The sequence below is a fragment of the Anabas testudineus genome, chromosome 22, assembly GCF_900324465.2.
Source record: "Anabas testudineus chromosome 22, fAnaTes1.2, whole genome shotgun sequence".
Classification (NCBI taxonomy): Eukaryota; Metazoa; Chordata; class Actinopteri; order Anabantiformes; family Anabantidae; genus Anabas; species Anabas testudineus.
The window spans coordinates 4,550,142-4,568,060 of record NC_046630.1 but is presented as its reverse complement, the minus strand read 5'-3'; the positions used below and the strand labels follow the sequence as shown (position 1 = coordinate 4,568,060).

The 17,919-nt window shown below is 41.2% G+C and overlaps 1 protein-coding gene across 5 annotated transcripts in view; it reads left to right on the top strand.

Moving 5' to 3' along the window:
* The window catches only part of slc8a3 (solute carrier family 8 member 3), an 83,729-nt gene extending 67,699 nt beyond the window's left edge, over positions 1–16,030 (top strand). For 2 of the 5 annotated variants that reach the window (XM_026339387.1, XM_026339388.1), the window contains 4 exons: positions 11,998–12,122; positions 12,520–12,619; positions 13,832–14,104; positions 14,766–16,030. In XM_026339387.1, coding sequence (XP_026195172.1) covers positions 11,998–12,122; positions 12,520–12,619; positions 13,832–14,104; positions 14,766–15,142 — 875 coding nt within the window. In that variant the 3' untranslated portion in view covers positions 15,143–16,030. Of the gene's footprint in view, positions 1–10,008; positions 10,027–11,997; positions 12,123–12,519; positions 12,620–13,831; positions 14,105–14,765 lie in introns of all 5 variants that reach the window. The other 3 variants (XR_003297412.1, XM_026339385.1, XM_026339384.1) reach the window with 3 other exon arrangements.
* Positions 16,031–17,919: the final 1,889 nt, after the last annotated feature.

Genomic DNA, 17,919 nt, shown 5'->3' with positions numbered 1-17,919 from the left:
CTGCAGTGTATACTTACAGCACCGCCTCCTAAGAATGGAGGGCAGAGCTGACTTTCTCTGCTGTGATTGTTGTACAGTAGTTAGAAGTAGGATGTGAGACGACGTGTTGGTGATTTACTGTGTCTTTACTCGTTCTTCAAGGACAAAGACATCAAGTTGGGCTGCTTCAGCCTTCACTGCATTCTTATCCACATTTACTCAGCATCATGCTCTGCAGATAGGAGGGTTACAGGGCAGCCATGCACAGGGAATGGTAATAGAAGGTTGACGTATTGTTACCAAATTAGATTCATCCCTTTGCTCTGCATCACCATGATGCTGTTTTTAAATCAATGCTTTTCATTTCGTCAGCTTGATGTGATTTATGTTGCGATATCATCCCCTGTCAGATTGGGGTCGCAGTTGAAGGACGGCACTCGACACTTTGCAAATGGCACGAGCATTTACGTCAAAACTCGCCTCGTGGCTCTGGTGCATCTCCCTGCTGCCACAGCAAGATTGTCTAGTAACGGTTGCCATAGATGCCACTCTGTCAGGGGCTAAGGTGTAATAGATTTACACTGAATTGTTGAATTTCTAGCCGGGAGTTGCAGAGAGGGAAAGTGGGCAAGGAGGAGGAGGATGGCTGTAGCAACAGAGGGAGGAGGGAGTGACAGAAATAGTCTGAGCATAAAACAGACAGAGAGGTGGAGAGAAGCAGACACAGTCAACCAAAGAGACAATGAGCCACAGATAGAGGAGAAAGGAGGGAGAGGGGGAGTTGCTCCGAAAGCCCTCACCATCTGTGATGAGGAGCTGGAAGAGCAGTAATTGTTCCTGAGAGGTGTGTGGGGGCTGTTCTCATAATGGAGATACTGTGTAGATGAGCCGTGCTACTAGCTGCCATGCAGGTGGCACACCACGGTGTGAGGCCTGTCCTGATGCATAGGTGAGGGACAGCAAGGGCACAAACCTTCGATGTGGGCTCTCATTAATGTCGGTGTCAGGGATGACCTTCTCAAACCCCCCTGAGAACAACGTAGCTCTATGGTGACACACCTTACGTTCTAAGGAGGGAATAGTCAGGTGCTTTGTATTATTCTTACAGCAGCGAACAGTCCATCTCTTCACAGTGGAAGACTGCCAGTGTTAATTTGATTTATTTTGTCCTGAATACTTTATTTGTAGTTGGCACAGCAGTGACCTCAGAGGTATGAATGGGGAGTGTGTGTGGTTGTTTATCCATGTTGCTGTCAGCAGCCATGGAACAAGTCTACTGGGCACAGGCCCTAACCCTAAACTCTACCTCTAACCCATTTTTGGTTGGAAAGTCACAGAACTCGAAGGGGAACTAGATAGTGTACATGCCTAATTTCTCATGAACCCATCATGAATTAAGTTCATCAGACCTGTACTTTGTGTTTAGTGCTAATTATCAAATATTAGCATCCTGACATGAGCCTGAGACTTTATCCTGCAAGCCCACCAGTCCAAAGGCTGGATAGAAGATGATCTCTGGTGTGTCATGTGATGGGTCCCGCACTCTCTGCATAGGATTCCCCATCACTCTCTGAAATCAAGCAGATTTTTACCCCATGTGAGAACACATCTGACTAAAACATAGAAGTAAGAACAGCAGAAGTGTTTGTGTCTGTGCCCAAGGCCCCAGTGTCTCATAATTTGACCATGTGATCCAAAGCACAGTCAGTTTGTAAAAAAGTGACTCCGTGTGTTTGATATACAAGTTTGATATGTCGTCATGTCTGCATGTCTAGAATAAACAGTAGATGGTTCAGTCTGGAAAGAGCTTACTCTTGAGTCAATATTATGCACATTACTTAATCATTTATTTTAATTTCGTGGCTGCAGCCATTCTGGAGGAAGTCTCGCTGAAGAACAAAATTCTTTAAATACACTCGATAAAATATTCACATGCAGGCTGTCTCGTATCCAGAGGGTAAGACATGAAAGTATTAACAAAAAAGCTACTTCCTCTGCTGACCTCTGTGGGAAATGGATAATAATGTTGCAGATATTAATGCTGTGCATGATAAGTGGATATTGAGGGTTTCAGAAGGATCCTTGGGGCCTTGTCTCTGTGAAGAGCCAATGAGATGACTCTAGGGCGGCTGTGGCTCAGTCTGTTCACCTTGGCTGTTAATCAGCGCTCAGGGTTACATCAGTGACGTCAGCACAGTGGCCATAATCACAATAAATCGCACTGAGCAGCTGAGAGTTGTCTGTTTCCCTGATAAACCCACCTCAGAGTCATTAAAGAGAGAGTCCCATTTGTGGAGTGTTTAACTATGTGAATATGTGAATGCTCCTTAGGAACTGTCTCTATGGAAAAGAAACGAGAACATCAGTCATCAGGCAGCAAATAATCAAAAACAACATATCTTTAAGTTCAGGCGGTGTCTGCTAGAGGATGTTGGAATTACAATATGAGTCTTGCCCATTGGGAGAAAAGGAAAAAGCAGTATAATGTTGGTTTGATGACACAAAGTCTGCAGGGGGAGGAAATTAGGATGGGAGCACAGATGCATCCTTTTTAGCTTTACTTCTATTCTATCTCTACTCTCTCTCAGTGCTTCGAAATTTTGTTAATATGAGTACTTGTGGTTTAAATGAATGACAAAGTTTTCAATCTGAATCTGAATTTGTGTTTACTTTGTGTGCATTTGTGCATAAGGCCTGGTCGGATGATATTATCAGGCTTGGTAATCTGCTCTGTAATTGCCTGCTGCTGACATGGCAGTGAGGCTGATATGGCTGCAGAATAAACAGACTGTTAACAAGTAGAGGGAGCTCGTCTCCACTTGATCCACACAGCACAGCATGACATCTGAACTGGACGAATTACAGAGAGGAGGAGAGGGAAAGACAGGGAGGCAGGGAATGCATGAGACAGATGCATCAAAACAGCAGAGAAATGTGGAGGCTGAGGAGAGGGAGGCTAAGAAAAGAGACAAGTGTGGATTAAAGCATGTGAAAGAAAGAGAAGTAGGAAAGCAAGATATTTACCTCACCTTTTTGCACAGTGACATAACATAATCACCTCGTTATTTTTCCCTAGAGTTGAATTAGAGTGGCTGTTTACAAGTAGGCAGCTGGCATCTAATCATACCGCAAGAAGAAAAACATTCAAACATTAAAAACAACGCTACAGGTAGGTGGAGTACAGACTGGCTGCACTCATAGTGTCCTGGCAGATTTTCAGAGTCAAACACCAAATGAACTACAGATGATGATCCACTAATAATAAAGTAATGTTGCTTATAACAGTCAGACCCAAAGCAGACTTATAGTATTTACTTTCTAAAGTGCACACAAGGCTCGTTTCCACAAAGGTTAAAGCTAATAATGGCAAGAACCAGAATATCCTTAGTCTCTAATTAGTCTTGAAAATATACCTGGGGATTTTAAATTCTTAGTGGTGTAAAGGTCACTCTTGGCCTTGAAAACAGCAGCTGACAAAAAAAAAAATCTACTTGATGTCCATTTAGTGGCCGTTCGTATCCAGTTCATCTGTTCGTGCACCGTTTGGTTAGTTACTGCAGTTATAGAGAAATAAACATGTCAAAATATTTAAATTTAATAATAGTTTCAGTCATATTTCCCCAGCAGCTGACTGTATTAGACCAAGCACCGAAGAGAAGAAGCAGAGAAAGAGGGAAACATAACGGATGAGTAGATAAGTACAATGAGAGATAGTGAAGAACTAGAGATGAATGAATGGGAGGAAGGCTGAGGAAAGATAAGGGAAAAGATCCAGAGTTAAACAAAGAAAGTCCGTTGAGAAGGAACCACCAGAGAGTCCAGCAGGAACAGCAAAAGGAATGAAACTCTTATTAATATGTGAAACTGTCCCATGTGAAATGCAGCATATGGGTCCACAGGCAGGCTGCCTGTCTGGGGTTTGCAGGCTTTCCTGAAAGCCTTGATCAGACATACAGATTAAACCAAATATGCTATCTAATATTGGATTGAGTGTTATATTATACATGTTCTTCTTAAAGGAACAGTTTCTCATATTAGTGAGTTTAATTCAGTACAAAAACAAAATATAAAAATGAAAAGCTGTGCTTTGACTTCTTGGATAGCGATCTCCCCCTGTTTCCAGTTATCTGACTGTGCTAAGCAAACCAGATAGTGGCTGTAGTTTCATTAAATGACTTCTTCATGTAGGTGTTTTCATATCTCTGTCTCTATTGACATGAAACATAATTTTATTTTTAAAGCCATTTCAATGAGGATAAATATTTCTACGCACTATTTAAAAATACCCTGTTGTGACTGGTGGAGTCTGCCAAATTTACTGGCAATGATTCTATTTGTTTACAGTAATCAACCTAATATCTCAAATTGAATGCCGTAAAGATTTATTGATGTCAAAATGCTACACATATCAGCCTTAATTAGCGCAGCAAGATTTAAAACATGACTTCTCAGCCGTGAAAGACCTTTATCAGGATGCTCGAGTGAAATCATCCAGCATTCAGTTAAATTATCAGTTCATTCAGTCTTGCGGCGCTGCCTCAGAACATGAAGTATGGCGTGCACTCAGCATTTTGACTCCTTCCGATTCCACGCCGTCAGAAACATGGATACAGCATAACAAGATGATGGACACGTTACACAGCCTGCATATTGAAAGATAATAAAGACAGCTGAAGCATCCATCTTTGTCATCTCGTTTGGCTCACAGGCCGACAGTGTGTGTGTGTGTGTGTGTGTGTGTTTGGTGCAAGTCGATCAGCGGCGCAGACCGGAGACAGCGGCCACTCAGCTGCAATCCTGAACCGTTATTATTTAATGCCTCACTCTGAGCCTCAGGAAACACTCCTGATTGTCTGCTGAGATGTGTTTTCACTCACAGCCTGAGTGCGTGTGTGCCAGTATGTTTGTAGGTGGATGTACAATATGGGTGTATATATCCTCATACATACACTTCTGTGTGTGTGTGTGTGTGTGTGTGTGCTTATCAAGATGGATGACTCATCCTTAGAACAGTGTGTCTCTTTAATGAAGATTGCAGAAAACAAAGGAACATCAGTCATCTCTCCGTTCTTCCACACATCCGTTCTCTGTCTTTTCATCCATTCATTTCTCCGTACAAACTTTGTTTGCCATGAAATTTTGTACAATCACGGTTCACAGAAGATTAATCCTACAGACTCTGGTGATGCCTTGATTTTCCTGTAATCCATCTTAAATTTAATACAGACATTCACGTTCTCCTAAGAATAAGCTGTAATGGCTGGTGATCCCCTGACTTTTTTTTAATCTGTCATCAGATCAAATTATATGGTGTTTATTTATTAACTGTCAAATGTTATCAAGCTAGTTCATCCTTAATTAAGATGGTGAACATGGTTAAATTTATACTTGTTTAATATTAGCATGAAACACTGGCAGTGTGAGATGGAAGCATCTTGATGTTAGTTAGTCCAGTCTTACAGAGCTGTTAGCTTGGCTGTAGATGCTGAGCCTTGTTACTATACTGTTTCCCCTGTTCCTTACAATCCCCTCTTTTCTGTCATCCTTTATCCATATTCCATCTGTGGTTTGATTTTATAGTGGCTCTGGTGATTCAGTACATCACGTTGCTAATTAATCGTAGGCTTGCCTCCTTCGTTTTTCTCCTTCTGGCAAAACGCAGAGGTTTTCTTTCCAATAGGCTGAAGCACAAACTTCACCAGCACTTTACTTTATAGGTATCTCTGCCACTATAGGTGCATGTAAATGGTTGAATGAGAGAAACTGTCAAGCACCTTGTCCTGCTGGGGAACAGTATAGTGTCATATAAATGCAGCCCATTTACACTTGCTCCATAACTCTTCTTCCATCTCATTTTCCCAACATCTCCTCATTCCTCCTCTACTACCTCCACCAAGCAGTTATCCTGTTGCTGCTATTTTTCTATCCCGTCACAAATCTCTTTTTATCATCACTCCACTCTCTCTCTTCTTCATTTTCTCCACATCCCACCATTTCTTTAATACTCCTCCAACTTTGTCCGTCATTAATCCCTTCAACCGTTCCGTGAATCCTCCACATTCTCCACTCTTATTTCCTTTCCTCATCTCTCTCCTTCACTCCTCTTCTAAACTCAATTCATGAGTCCCTGTATCTCTAAATGTTTGTGATCCTCCTCCTGTTGTGTTTACTGCTCAGTCCCTTTTTTCATCCTTCCAATCCCCACCTGTATCCATCTGTCTACCTCCTTTCACATCTCTTCCATATTCCATCTTTGATTTGATTTCATTATTGATTTCCTTTCCTATTCTGCATCACTCCTCCATCCATGCATGCAGTGCCTACATCTCTCCACCCATCTACACGTGGCACTTCCGGCACAGGCCCAGATCCACCTCCACCCTTGGTGACCAGAATAGCGCTGATAAGTCAAACGATGATTCTGTCTAAATGAGCTGTGCAGGGAGAAAGCGAACATTTGCCGTGTATGGATGCTGTGACTCAGAGCCAGAGGAGGGCTCACTCTTTTGTAACGAGACAGATCTGATTAGGCCGAGTGTGCAGGAGAACACGCTGATGATGACAATGGTTAAACACACACACCTCCACATCCACCATACCCCTCCACACACACACACACACACACACACTTCCCCACCCCTCCAATTACAACCCTTTGGTTAATCTTCCCTATCGCAATTGTACTGCTGGCAGAATGACAACCTTCTGGATAGCTAGTGCAGTCACTACTAAAAGTCTGCCTTTGAAACACCTCTGCTTATCTTTATGTACTTAGTGTGTGTGTGTGTGTGTGTGTGTATGTTTGTGCGTTCATGCTCTTGTCTGGTTCCTGTGTATGCGTAAGTCTATATATGCATGTGCAGGTGTGCATCTGTACTGTAGGCACCATAAAAAATGACCTCATAGGTTGTGTGTGCCAACAGCCTATTACGACCCAGAGTCAAGTTTGACATCTCGCATCATGTTAGGGAGAGATTGTGGTCATGGTTTAGAGAAACCAACACTGAATGTGTGAACTAAAACACTGCAGCAGTTTGTCAGAGCCCTGACGTTCTCCCTCTGAGGTTTTGAGAATTTCTAACAACATAAGAGCTTCTTCTGCATTTGTCCCTGACAGAGCACACTCATAAATCATGTGGCCACTCTGGGTCTTTGCCAGGTGAATGTAAATAAAGGTGTTTTTGCAGTATTTCTATAAATGATTGATCCTGTTGTTTTTCTTAGAAGGAGTTTTAACATAAAGCTAAAACAACACCTACTATATGTATGGTAGTTTAACTAAAGATACGAACAAAACAGAGGCGTCTTCAACTACTTTTAATCCACTATAATTTAATAATGATTGATCAATTCGCTACAGGCTGTTCTGTTACCTGTTCGTCTGTGATTTACCTTAAGATTTAGCTTTATGTTGCATTATGTTCTTTTGTCCCTCGTGTCTCACAGAAAAGTTAAAAAAAAACCTTGATCTGAAAAAACTATATGCTATAATAGAATGGAAAAATTTTGCTTTGAGTGTATAAAACTTTACTTTTCATTATTTTACTGCTGGTGACTTGAGAAAACTGATACCACCATTGTTTTTAATTAAAGCATCCAGTGGACATTATTTGTAAAGCTGATCATCACTAGTCAAATCATATCATAATTTATCGGATGACAAATGATTTTAGTTTTTTAAAATGTTTTAAATGTTAAGATTTGAATTTCTTCAGACCAATCAAGGCATCAAAGACTAGGAGTACGTTCCTGTCACTGTTCTGTCGGTTTTACACCACAGTCAGCGTCATATCAGCACGACTTGGCTAACACTGATGATAATGAACCCACAGCAATTAATGCACTTAGCTACTAACGGTGATTAACTGTGGACTGTATCTGATTTAAGAAGTTGAAAAGCTGCGTCTGATCATAAACAGGTTAATTAGTATCATGTCTTGGTGAAAGTTTTCATGATGAGATGAAAGCATCTTTGTTTTGTCCTTCAGAGCCCGTGATCTCTTTAAGAGCGTGACGATTTGTTTTATGAATGTAAGGAGACGTTACAATGAAGATGTCAAAAGGAACAGTTGTCAACGTGACTCTCTAGAGGCTGAAAGGCACGGAAAGGCTTTCTCCTCTCTGTCTTCATCCACTTATGGCGTATCTGTCATGTAATTATATAATTATCGCTGGGTGTCGTTTTTAGCCTCTTTTTAAATTCTTTAGTTTATCATTTAGCTGCAGTTTACACGTCACCGTGTCACTACATACATATACAGATAAACAACAGAGTCAAATGCTAAGAAAAGGGCGGAATACTTCATCAGCATATTTTATTCTTGGTTGTTGCTGGATGATCTAACTGGGAACATTTAACTTCTCACTGAAGGAACAACTACTTTCAATCACAACCCCACATTGTCCTGAACAGAGTATGAGCCCAGGATTAGTTCAGGCTTTACTGGCCGATCAAACCCATAATCTCTAAGAATACATTTCTCAAAAACCTGAAAGACATAATAAAAAAATGGACGAAACTCCAGAGTAAATTCAATAAGTCCCGCCTCCTTGGAAGGCTGGGAGGTGACACAAGTAAAATGTCAATGAAAGGAAATAATCCTAAACTTGTCTCCATAATGTGGTTATCTTCACAGTGAAAAAACATCATTTGAACTAAAGCTGTTGCTCACTATTAATTAACTCACCTCTACAGACTTTATTTTCTTTCACCTTGTTATTTTGACTTCACAGCTTGAAAACTCTGCTTTCATGAACCAGGCACATATTTTCAATATATTAAAGCTGATTCTGGTTCCGCCCCAATTCCTGGCCATATGTTGTCCCTGGGCAAGACAAAGGGATTATTAATAAAAGTAGTAGTAAGTTATTATTATTATTACCTGTTCAGCCGAGATGGTGGAGATTCTTTTTAGATATTTAAAAAGGTTGTTAATTAATGAGTTCATCCACTTTATAAAGTTGCACTTCTAGCCTGTTCCACTGGGTCTAAGAAATCATTTAATGCAGGTTTAAGTTGCCACTAGCTATTATGTTTTGCGTCCACTTTTTAAATGTCCCAAATGTTTTAGCATATAAGGTAACAACATTTTCACAAAGATTTTAAAAGAACAGAAAAGCATCTGAAGCATCAATTAGACCTCCATGAGACAGTAAAACTATAATGTGCTAACAAGGTTTTGGGCTGTCTGGCAGCTCTTCATGGCAGGTGAAGCAGGTTTAGTTGTTGTTTACTGAAGCTGTCAAATAAATTCCTGTCATCCTCACCTTCACCAGATTGACAGCAGTAACACTGACTCTTACATAAAACAGTTTACACCCCACCAACTGTTGAATTATAAGGTTTGTAGATGTCTTCATCATCAAACAAGATCGTCAGACAAGCTGCAATTTAACATTTGTTGTTATATACAAAAGCTGTCTGGAGAGAAATGGATGATTATTTTCTTAACTAAAAATAAAATTAATAAAAATAAATTTCATACTCTGATAGTGCTGCATGATTTAAGATGGTAAATAAACGTAGGTGAGGTGTTTTCTTCTTATTTTCCTATTGAACGGAGCACATTCTGGCTTAGAAATGCACCTAAAGGTCCAGCAGTACTTCACACTGAACTTGTTAAGTTAAGATTGATGTGTAATTACCTTCTCCAAATTCAGTGACCAGACAAGAGCTCGGAGTAATGAACTTTTGAATTAGTGTTATACTGATAGCTGGAGCTCACAACTCAAAATATCCCACCATTTGTTGATTTGTATTGGACACGTTTTCTCTTAATAAACTTCGATTCTGCTCTTGTGGCCATAAAAAGCTAGAAAATACCATATTCCTTCCTCGACGTCAGCCAATAGAATTATCAGTGACATATATATTATACCCCAGAGTCAATAACCAACCATTTTCTGAGGCCATCACATTTCTCTCCTTTTATTAACCTGCTTTCTGCCTTATCTGTGTTTCATTTCCACTGCCCATTGCTTTTTCTGATTTCTCGATTCCTCCTGTTCCCTCTCTCCCCTCCTCCACAGCCCTGTTGTTAGCTGATGGTAAGTTGTCCATCCTTCCTCTAAGCATCTCCACTAACATCACCTCCTCTCTCCGGTGTGATGTGGTTGAAACATCGGCGCGAAATGCGACGACAACTCATGATGTGCATGAAATCTATAATACTCTACGTGGTTAATTTTGCTGCTGATCTTTTATGCTCTAAAGTGCACAACAATTCTTCTCTTTTTTCTACTGTCATGGCTGCAAACAATGCATACGGCTTTCTACAGCACTTAATGATGGATTTACACACTAATCAGTGGATTAATTAATCATAAATCCATAAATTCTGTTCCCCAATCAAGAGCAAGGTACAAACACTTGATAACCGTCAAGATAAAAACCTGCAGTTCCGAAATTAGAAATTTAATTACCTTTTTGTGATAATTCTGTAGTGGTGCAGAACAGAGAAGGAATGGCTGGATAATCAAATTTTTAACTTGGGCAAAAGGAATTCTGTCAGGACTTGAGGGCACACGCTGTCTTGGGTGTGTAATTGATTTAGCTAAAACGTGTGTGTATGCAGGCACTCTGTTATGCATGCTTGTGTGTGTGTGTGTGCATGCTTGACGACGCCCTCCTATCAAGGGGACTTGGCTGTGATCTTTAATGGCAGCGTTAATATTTAATGGTAAGCGTGTTGTCAGCAAAGAGCAGCAAGCTGGGACTCGGCGTGCACATGAAAGATGACAAGGTCTCCGCACCAGGTGGCTCAGTGGGGGTGTCACACACGGAGCAGGATGAGAGGCCCGTGGACGCACAGCCGCTCCTTCTTGATAGAGTTCGACAGCAGAGACTTGATGATATGGAGCTGTTTGTGTTGTGTGGTGCAGTCAGGAGCTCTGTGGAGCGTTGTGGCATCTTTCTACAGCAGAGCCCTGAGGGACACGTCTGACAGACAGATGGACGGATTGATCACGGTTTCCACAAGCCATTTTACATTTGGGAGAATTGAAATAAGATCTTAAATGTATTTGACAGTAAGTGTAAGACCTTGGAACTCGATGAAAATGTTTGTTTGACACGTCCAGTAGCTTTTTAACTGTATCATGTTGAACAGTGGCTGCTACAGAAACAGCTCTGCAGCTTAGTAGCTGTTAGGATCTCATGGATGTCAGCTCCGCCATATTCATTACAAATGAACAAGCTGCACTCTGCTGATGAAAAAGATGTGATATTGTACAGTATAGTGGAACAGAATGTACAGGAGATATTTGTTTCTGAAACCTAGACACAATGGAGACAACAGGATATTAATTTGTGGTAATTAAATAAAGAAAAAAACACATTGGACTTCACTGTGAACAGTTTTCACAGTTGGAACAGTTTCTTTTGATAAATGTCGTTCTGATAAAACATTTCTATTCACGTCTACAGACCACTAAATCACTCCATGTCTCCATGTCTCTTCAGTGAATCATCTGTCTTGTCTGGTGGTCTGGTATTGTTGTATTAGACACTATCAGAGGGTCGGGACAAACAACCTTGTGGCCGTTTAGGTTGGATGACTTCTTTTTTATTGGCTGGAGCAACAATCAGGAGTGAACTGGTGGAATTAAGAACAGAGACGTGGTGTCTCTGCTTAGCTAACGTACGTGGGTATGAACACAAGGATGCTCTGATCACTCTGCAGCTCCATAATGAACTATGTGCTCCGACACCTGTTGATCATGGCCACCTTTAAAATGCCCCCACGCTGACCCCCGTCCACTGCAACATTAAATCCACCAGGAGTTTGAAAATAGGTGAAGCCGCCTTTAAACTAATAAAACCAATATTTGACTTTGCTCTGTTTGTGTTTTAATCAAACACTCACGTTTGTCTGACCTCAACAAAGTTAGTATCAATACCTCAAACACAGGTTTTGCAGGAGTTGGCTTTACTACAGACGTCTGATTATCTTCGACAACACATCAGATGATTGTCCTCCTTATTCTCATCATGACTTCTTTTGTTTGTTCTCCGTTCAGATGTGCCAGACAGGAAGCTGACGTCTGACGAGGAGGAAGCCAAGCGGATCGCGGAGATGGGGAAGCCGGTGCTGGGGGAACACTCCAAACTGGAAATCATTATTGAGGAATCATATGAGTTTAAGGTGGGAGAAGTTTATCTAGTTCAAACAGAGCAAACACAGCCTGTATTTGACACATACAGCTGAAACTACTGTTTTCCATGCTGTCAAACTGAAAACAAATCATGTTAATTAACCAGCTGTCACTTTGCATGAAAGAACAGCTTCATATTTCTAATTTCAGAGGACGAATGTTGCTCTTCAGAGGCATCCCAACACACATAGATGCATCTTTAGAGGACTCACCATATTTGTTTCTGTGTGGTTTTATCATGCATCAGGGATTTCTGCTGTCTGGGACTAGATGCCACTGCCATCATGTGGTGAAGCCCGTGTATTTCTCTTTAGGAGAGTCAATGAATCCAGGTTCTAGAGAAGGAATAATGGATGGATTTGATTTTTGTTTTGGTTTTTCATACAGAGCACAGTGGACAAGCTGATCAAAAAGACCAACCTAGCGCTGGTGGTGGGAACAAATTCTTGGAGAGACCAGTTCATGGAGGCCATTACAGTCAGTGCAGGTACTGTAAAACGGTTCACACAGACAGATGCAATACCTTGAGTGGTATAGTTACACATATTCTAATTTGCTTTATGCAAATAGATTCATGTTTGTACAGTGAATCTACAGCCAGGAGATGCTTAGCTCAGCTTTATTCTGAAATACTGCAGAGTCCCGTGAAAAGCGAAGCTCCTAAAGCTGTAAAACAATATCATGCACATGAAATAAAAACTTCCAGGAGCTGCTCTGCCCACAGCAGTCGCAGCCATCATGTAGTAAGCATGGTGAAGGCCTCGCTCCGTCACTTTGGTGCTGAAATATTTAATCCAGCTTCGCTCATTATTCTTTCATAATCCAGACGTGGCTAAAAAATGTTTGCAGCTCACACGGGCTGACACTTTGAATCGGGACTGTGTCTCTGTCTGTCCACAATGATTCCTGTGTTCTGCTGGAACATGGAGGAAGTCCTCCGCCTCCAACCGAGCAGAACGCCATTTACAATTCTAGGTGTTCTAAGACGATGCCATCATGGAGAGGAGCTCCTAGTGAGCAGGGCTCACTTTTTTCTTTAAGCTCACTTGGATCAAACAAACAGCTGCTGTGGTGAATCTGTGACGTCAAGGTTATGTTAACTCTCTCCATGGTCACTGGTTGATCCCTCCAAACCGGGTGTACCAAAATACACCAAATTGCCTCCATGTTTACTGTAACTGTTACTGAAGTCTTTAATCTAGATATGTACTGTATAGATATGTATTCATAGCCTCCTAACCTTGTTAACCTCAGGCTGGATGATACTCTATGATGTCATGTGCTGTCAGTGTACCATTTTTAGTGAATGTTTTTCTCTCCCTTCTTCTTCCTCTATCCTCTCTTATCTTTATCGATCCTTTACCTTGCCACTGTTTTCCAACTCCTTTTTGGCTCTTTACCCTCTCTCTCAACTCTGTACTTCACCATCTGTGATCTTTCTTCTCTTGCCACACTCTCTTGTGTTTGCTCATCCTCCATCTCTCTGTTCTTTCTTGCTCTCCCGCACCTTCTCATAATATTTACTCCCCCTCACTCCCACCTCTCTGTTTCCTATCTTTGCCCAAACATTCTTTTATCTCTTCGTCCTCTGTGCTGCTTCACTCTCTCCTGTCATCCCATTACACCTTAATCTATCCCACCCTTCACCTCCTCGACTCCCGCGACGTCTCTCCCCCCACTCGGCCCCACTTACCACCAGGAGATGAGGACGAAGACGACACAGGAGAAGAACGGCTGCCGTCCTGCTTCGACTACGTCATGCACTTCCTCACCGTCTTCTGGAAGGTCCTGTTCGCTTGTGTCCCTCCCACAGACTACCTGAACGGCTGGGCCTGTTTCACCATCTCCATCGTCATCATCGGCCTGCTCACAGCCATCATCGGCGACCTGGCGTCTCACTTCGGCTGCACGATTGGCCTCAAAGACTCGGTCACTGCAGTGGTTTTTGTGGCTCTTGGTACATCTGTCCCAGGTGAGTCCAACAGTCCAACAGCAGTAGTAGAAAGAACACTTATTGCAAAGGACATGTCATTTTCAATGCATTTATATTTGCAATGATTCAGCTTATTTATGTTTTTTATATATTAAATATACTTTGATCTGTGACTTTTGATCATCTCTTAACAGTAAACATGCTTTGTCATCAGAACAGCTGATATTCTTATTCCCTTCAAACTGACATTTTGACCAAATAGGAAAAATATGTCACCACAAAAATCTGGGTCCTGTCAGCATTTTCAGTTATTAAAGGTCGTATGTGCAGCATTACTAAATCATTACTCATTCTTTTCTGGAGAAAAATAAAAAGATCTAAATATTGTGTCCACGCCGGAAATGGAAAAGAGTATTGTTCTAAGATGATCTATTACAAACCTGGTAGTCATAAGAAGTGAGCAGCCACATTTCTGACATATATCTGATCTTGTTGGGCTACATGTGTTTCTTGTCTGTCTTGTGAAGCACTTTGTAACATATGTTTAGAAAAGTGCTCTATAAATAAATTTATTATTATTATTTATTATATACTAGTTCACTGAAGGGTAAAACCACGTTTTATCAAACTATTACAAGTTGATAAAAAAGTAAATTGATCAAAGTCAAACCATGATGACAGACCACGTCCCTCTCCACAGACACCTTTGCCAGTAAGGTAGCAGCAGTCCAGGACACCTACGCAGACGCCTCCATCGGGAACGTGACCGGCAGCAACGCCGTCAACGTCTTCCTGGGAATTGGCATGGCCTGGTCGGTGGCGGCCATCTACTGGCACATGAAAGGGAAGCCGTTTGTGGTAGAAGCTGGCTCCCTGGCCTTCTCTGTCACCCTCTTCACCATCTTGGCCTTCCTGGCCATCTCGGTGCTGCTTTACCGGCGCCGGGCCCACATCGGAGGAGAACTAGGCGGGCCCCGGGGACACAGACTGGCCACATCAGCCTTCTTATTCAGCCTCTGGTTCCTCTACATCCTCTTCTCCAGTCTGGAGGCCTATTGTCATATAGAAGGCTTTTAAACAGAAAAGACTTCAGTGTGAGAGAATACAAACATACAGGTGTATAAAGTACAACTTCAGAGGTAAGAGTGAAACCTCACTGTGGGATTTGGATCAGTCTCGTATGCTGTGAAAGAACAGGAGAGGTTGTCCCAGACACCTCCCTCCCTCTTCCTCTCTCTCTCCCTCAACCCCTTCTGTAAGGATGCTTGGAGGTGTGTATCCGACCCTCTAGTACCAACAGGCGCGGCTTATAGGGCAGCCGTCCTGAGCCTGTTGCAGAGTGCTTACAGTTGGGATTGGGTTACCGCAGAGTCCAGAAGATGCCGATGCCGAGAGGTGGTCCTGCATTCCACTGGAAGAGACAGCAGTCTTATATCGGAGAGAGCTGAGTCAACCAGAGGTCTATATTTTTTCTCAACATTTGACGAGAACGATTTTTTTAAAAAAGTATTTTGGGGATAAAAACGCAAAAAATATATAAAACAAAAAAAATAAACACACAAAAAGAGGAATTAAAGAACTATTTTCTGAGTTACATTAAGGAAAAACAAAAGAATATATCGTTAAATGGAAATATGTTGTTGAGTGCCAGTGGGATGGATTGATGGTATTTATTTTTATTTGCATAGTTTCCTAAGGAGCACTGCAGAGTTCTCAGAAATCACACAAAGAAGGAGAAAAGTAGGCGCAACAGGGACACTTCATACTGGCAGATGAATCACCATTCAAAGAGGCGAGGAGGAAGAGCTGGACACAGTGAACATGGTCAAACTGCCCCGAACATTTCTTCTGTTCTCTCTACGTATCTATATATAATATATTTCCATATTTTCTGTATATTTTGAATATTTGTTTAAATGTGGTCACCTCCTGCTCTAACAACAGAGGATTGCTGTGGGTATATGCGTGAGGGGAGGGAATGGGGGGTGGGGAGGGTTCAAACTATACTATACTGGAACGATGTCTTCACATTTATAAGAGTTATGTATCTTGCCTAGGTAAAGTATGACATTGTATTTTATTTATTTACTGATATCTTGGTCTCACTCGAGTTTTCACCTTTTCAATCAGATATCTCAAAAAAGAAAAAAAAAACAACGTGTTGCTGCAGAGATAAATTCAGAGGTATTTTTGTACTGTTCCTTCCATGCACTTTGCTGTATAGTTCTATTTATGGAGACTTCTACTTGTACATGTGCAAAAGGCCAATGTTAAAGGTGTCACTATGGACTGAGAAGAGTGCCTGTGGAGCAAGAGGTGTTTGCTGTAGCTGCCCACACTGACCAGCTCTTCTCTCTGCTTAAAAACTGAAGAGTTTCTTGCTAAAATGGTGGAAAACCTTTATTTTAAAAGCTGCATTCATAGATTTTTTTTATCCAGAACAGAACAAGCGGAAAACAACTAAGGCCGCAATTAACAATAATTTACATTATAACTTATAATATATATTATAACAGATTATAACTCTACAGAACTGAATTGAAGAACTGATGCCACTAGCTACTAACAGTGAATCAAGGTCTGAATTTCACTGTGCGTGTTATTTTACATCAGGCTTCGTTTGTTTCTTCTGCAGCGCATCGATGAAAAACATCTAAATTTTCCTGTGAGATCAATTTTTTAAACTTTTAAGATTAAATTAAAGTTATATCTTCTATCTATAAATGTCTACACAGTTTGACAAACCAGGCAAATGTTAGGGGCCCCTCAAATATTAGAAACCCTATTAAGCATCCCATAAAGGCAGTGCAATGCTGCAGCCCTAAACCTTTAGGACAGTCAGCTAGCTCCCTGCAACTATCATACATCTCTATACATGCAATGAAACATCAGTGGGTTTTCTCATAAATGCTGCTGAAGATATTCAAAACTCACTCTGTTTATAACCCTGGTTTTTGCTTCTACCAACTTTTGCATCTCCTTCACAAGCTTTAGTTGCTAATTAGTAGGGAAGAATGCTCTGTGGTGCTGAAATGAAGTTTGCTACACAGATTTATTTTATTTGTGTTTAATATTAGCAGCTGGTGCTGCTTTGAGCACTAGGAACTCTATTTATTTTTTAGCTACTGTCCCTTTAGGAGCTCTGTAGCTTTGACCTTTAAAGGTGTCATCTATCTTTTAACTGACAATCGAGAAAGTCAAGATGATTACATGCTCATAAATGCTGGTGTTTTGTAGGCAATGCTCAAAAAGTGAAGTAACATCATTTATAACACAATTTCCACAGTGTCAAGAGCTGGCAGCGTGGGTACGTAGCTCCAGGTTGAACTGGAAAGTAGCCTGATATTGAAACTGAATGCTGTTTAACACGCGACTGGTGCTTTGTTTTTAAAATAAGAGGAAAAAACTCACACGTTTGAAACTCCCAAGAGAAGTGGAAAATGTGTTTATTACTTAATTTGCAAGTGTATGTTAGAATATAATCAGTCAATTCCTGGATTAAAAAATCACCCAACAGATTACCAAAGAGGTGGTGGGATGCAACATCTGCAACATCTGTTTAAAAAGAAATAAATAAATAAAATATAAAGTGAAGTGATAGTAAGTGGCAGTGACACTGTATTTCCACAAGGGGGATGTCGAGCTGCAGCCCCTGGTCCTCCCTTCTTCTTCTACTCCAACCACTCCTCCTCTTCCTCCTCCTCTTCCTCAGAGTTCTTCCTTTGTGGTGAGCAGTGCTGTAAATACGTCTTGTGGCTGAATCAGATGCTGTTTTCCTGGCCCTGGACCACACCTGCTCACCTTACTCTTAACTTTATCTCCTCTTACATAGAAACACACACACACACATTCAA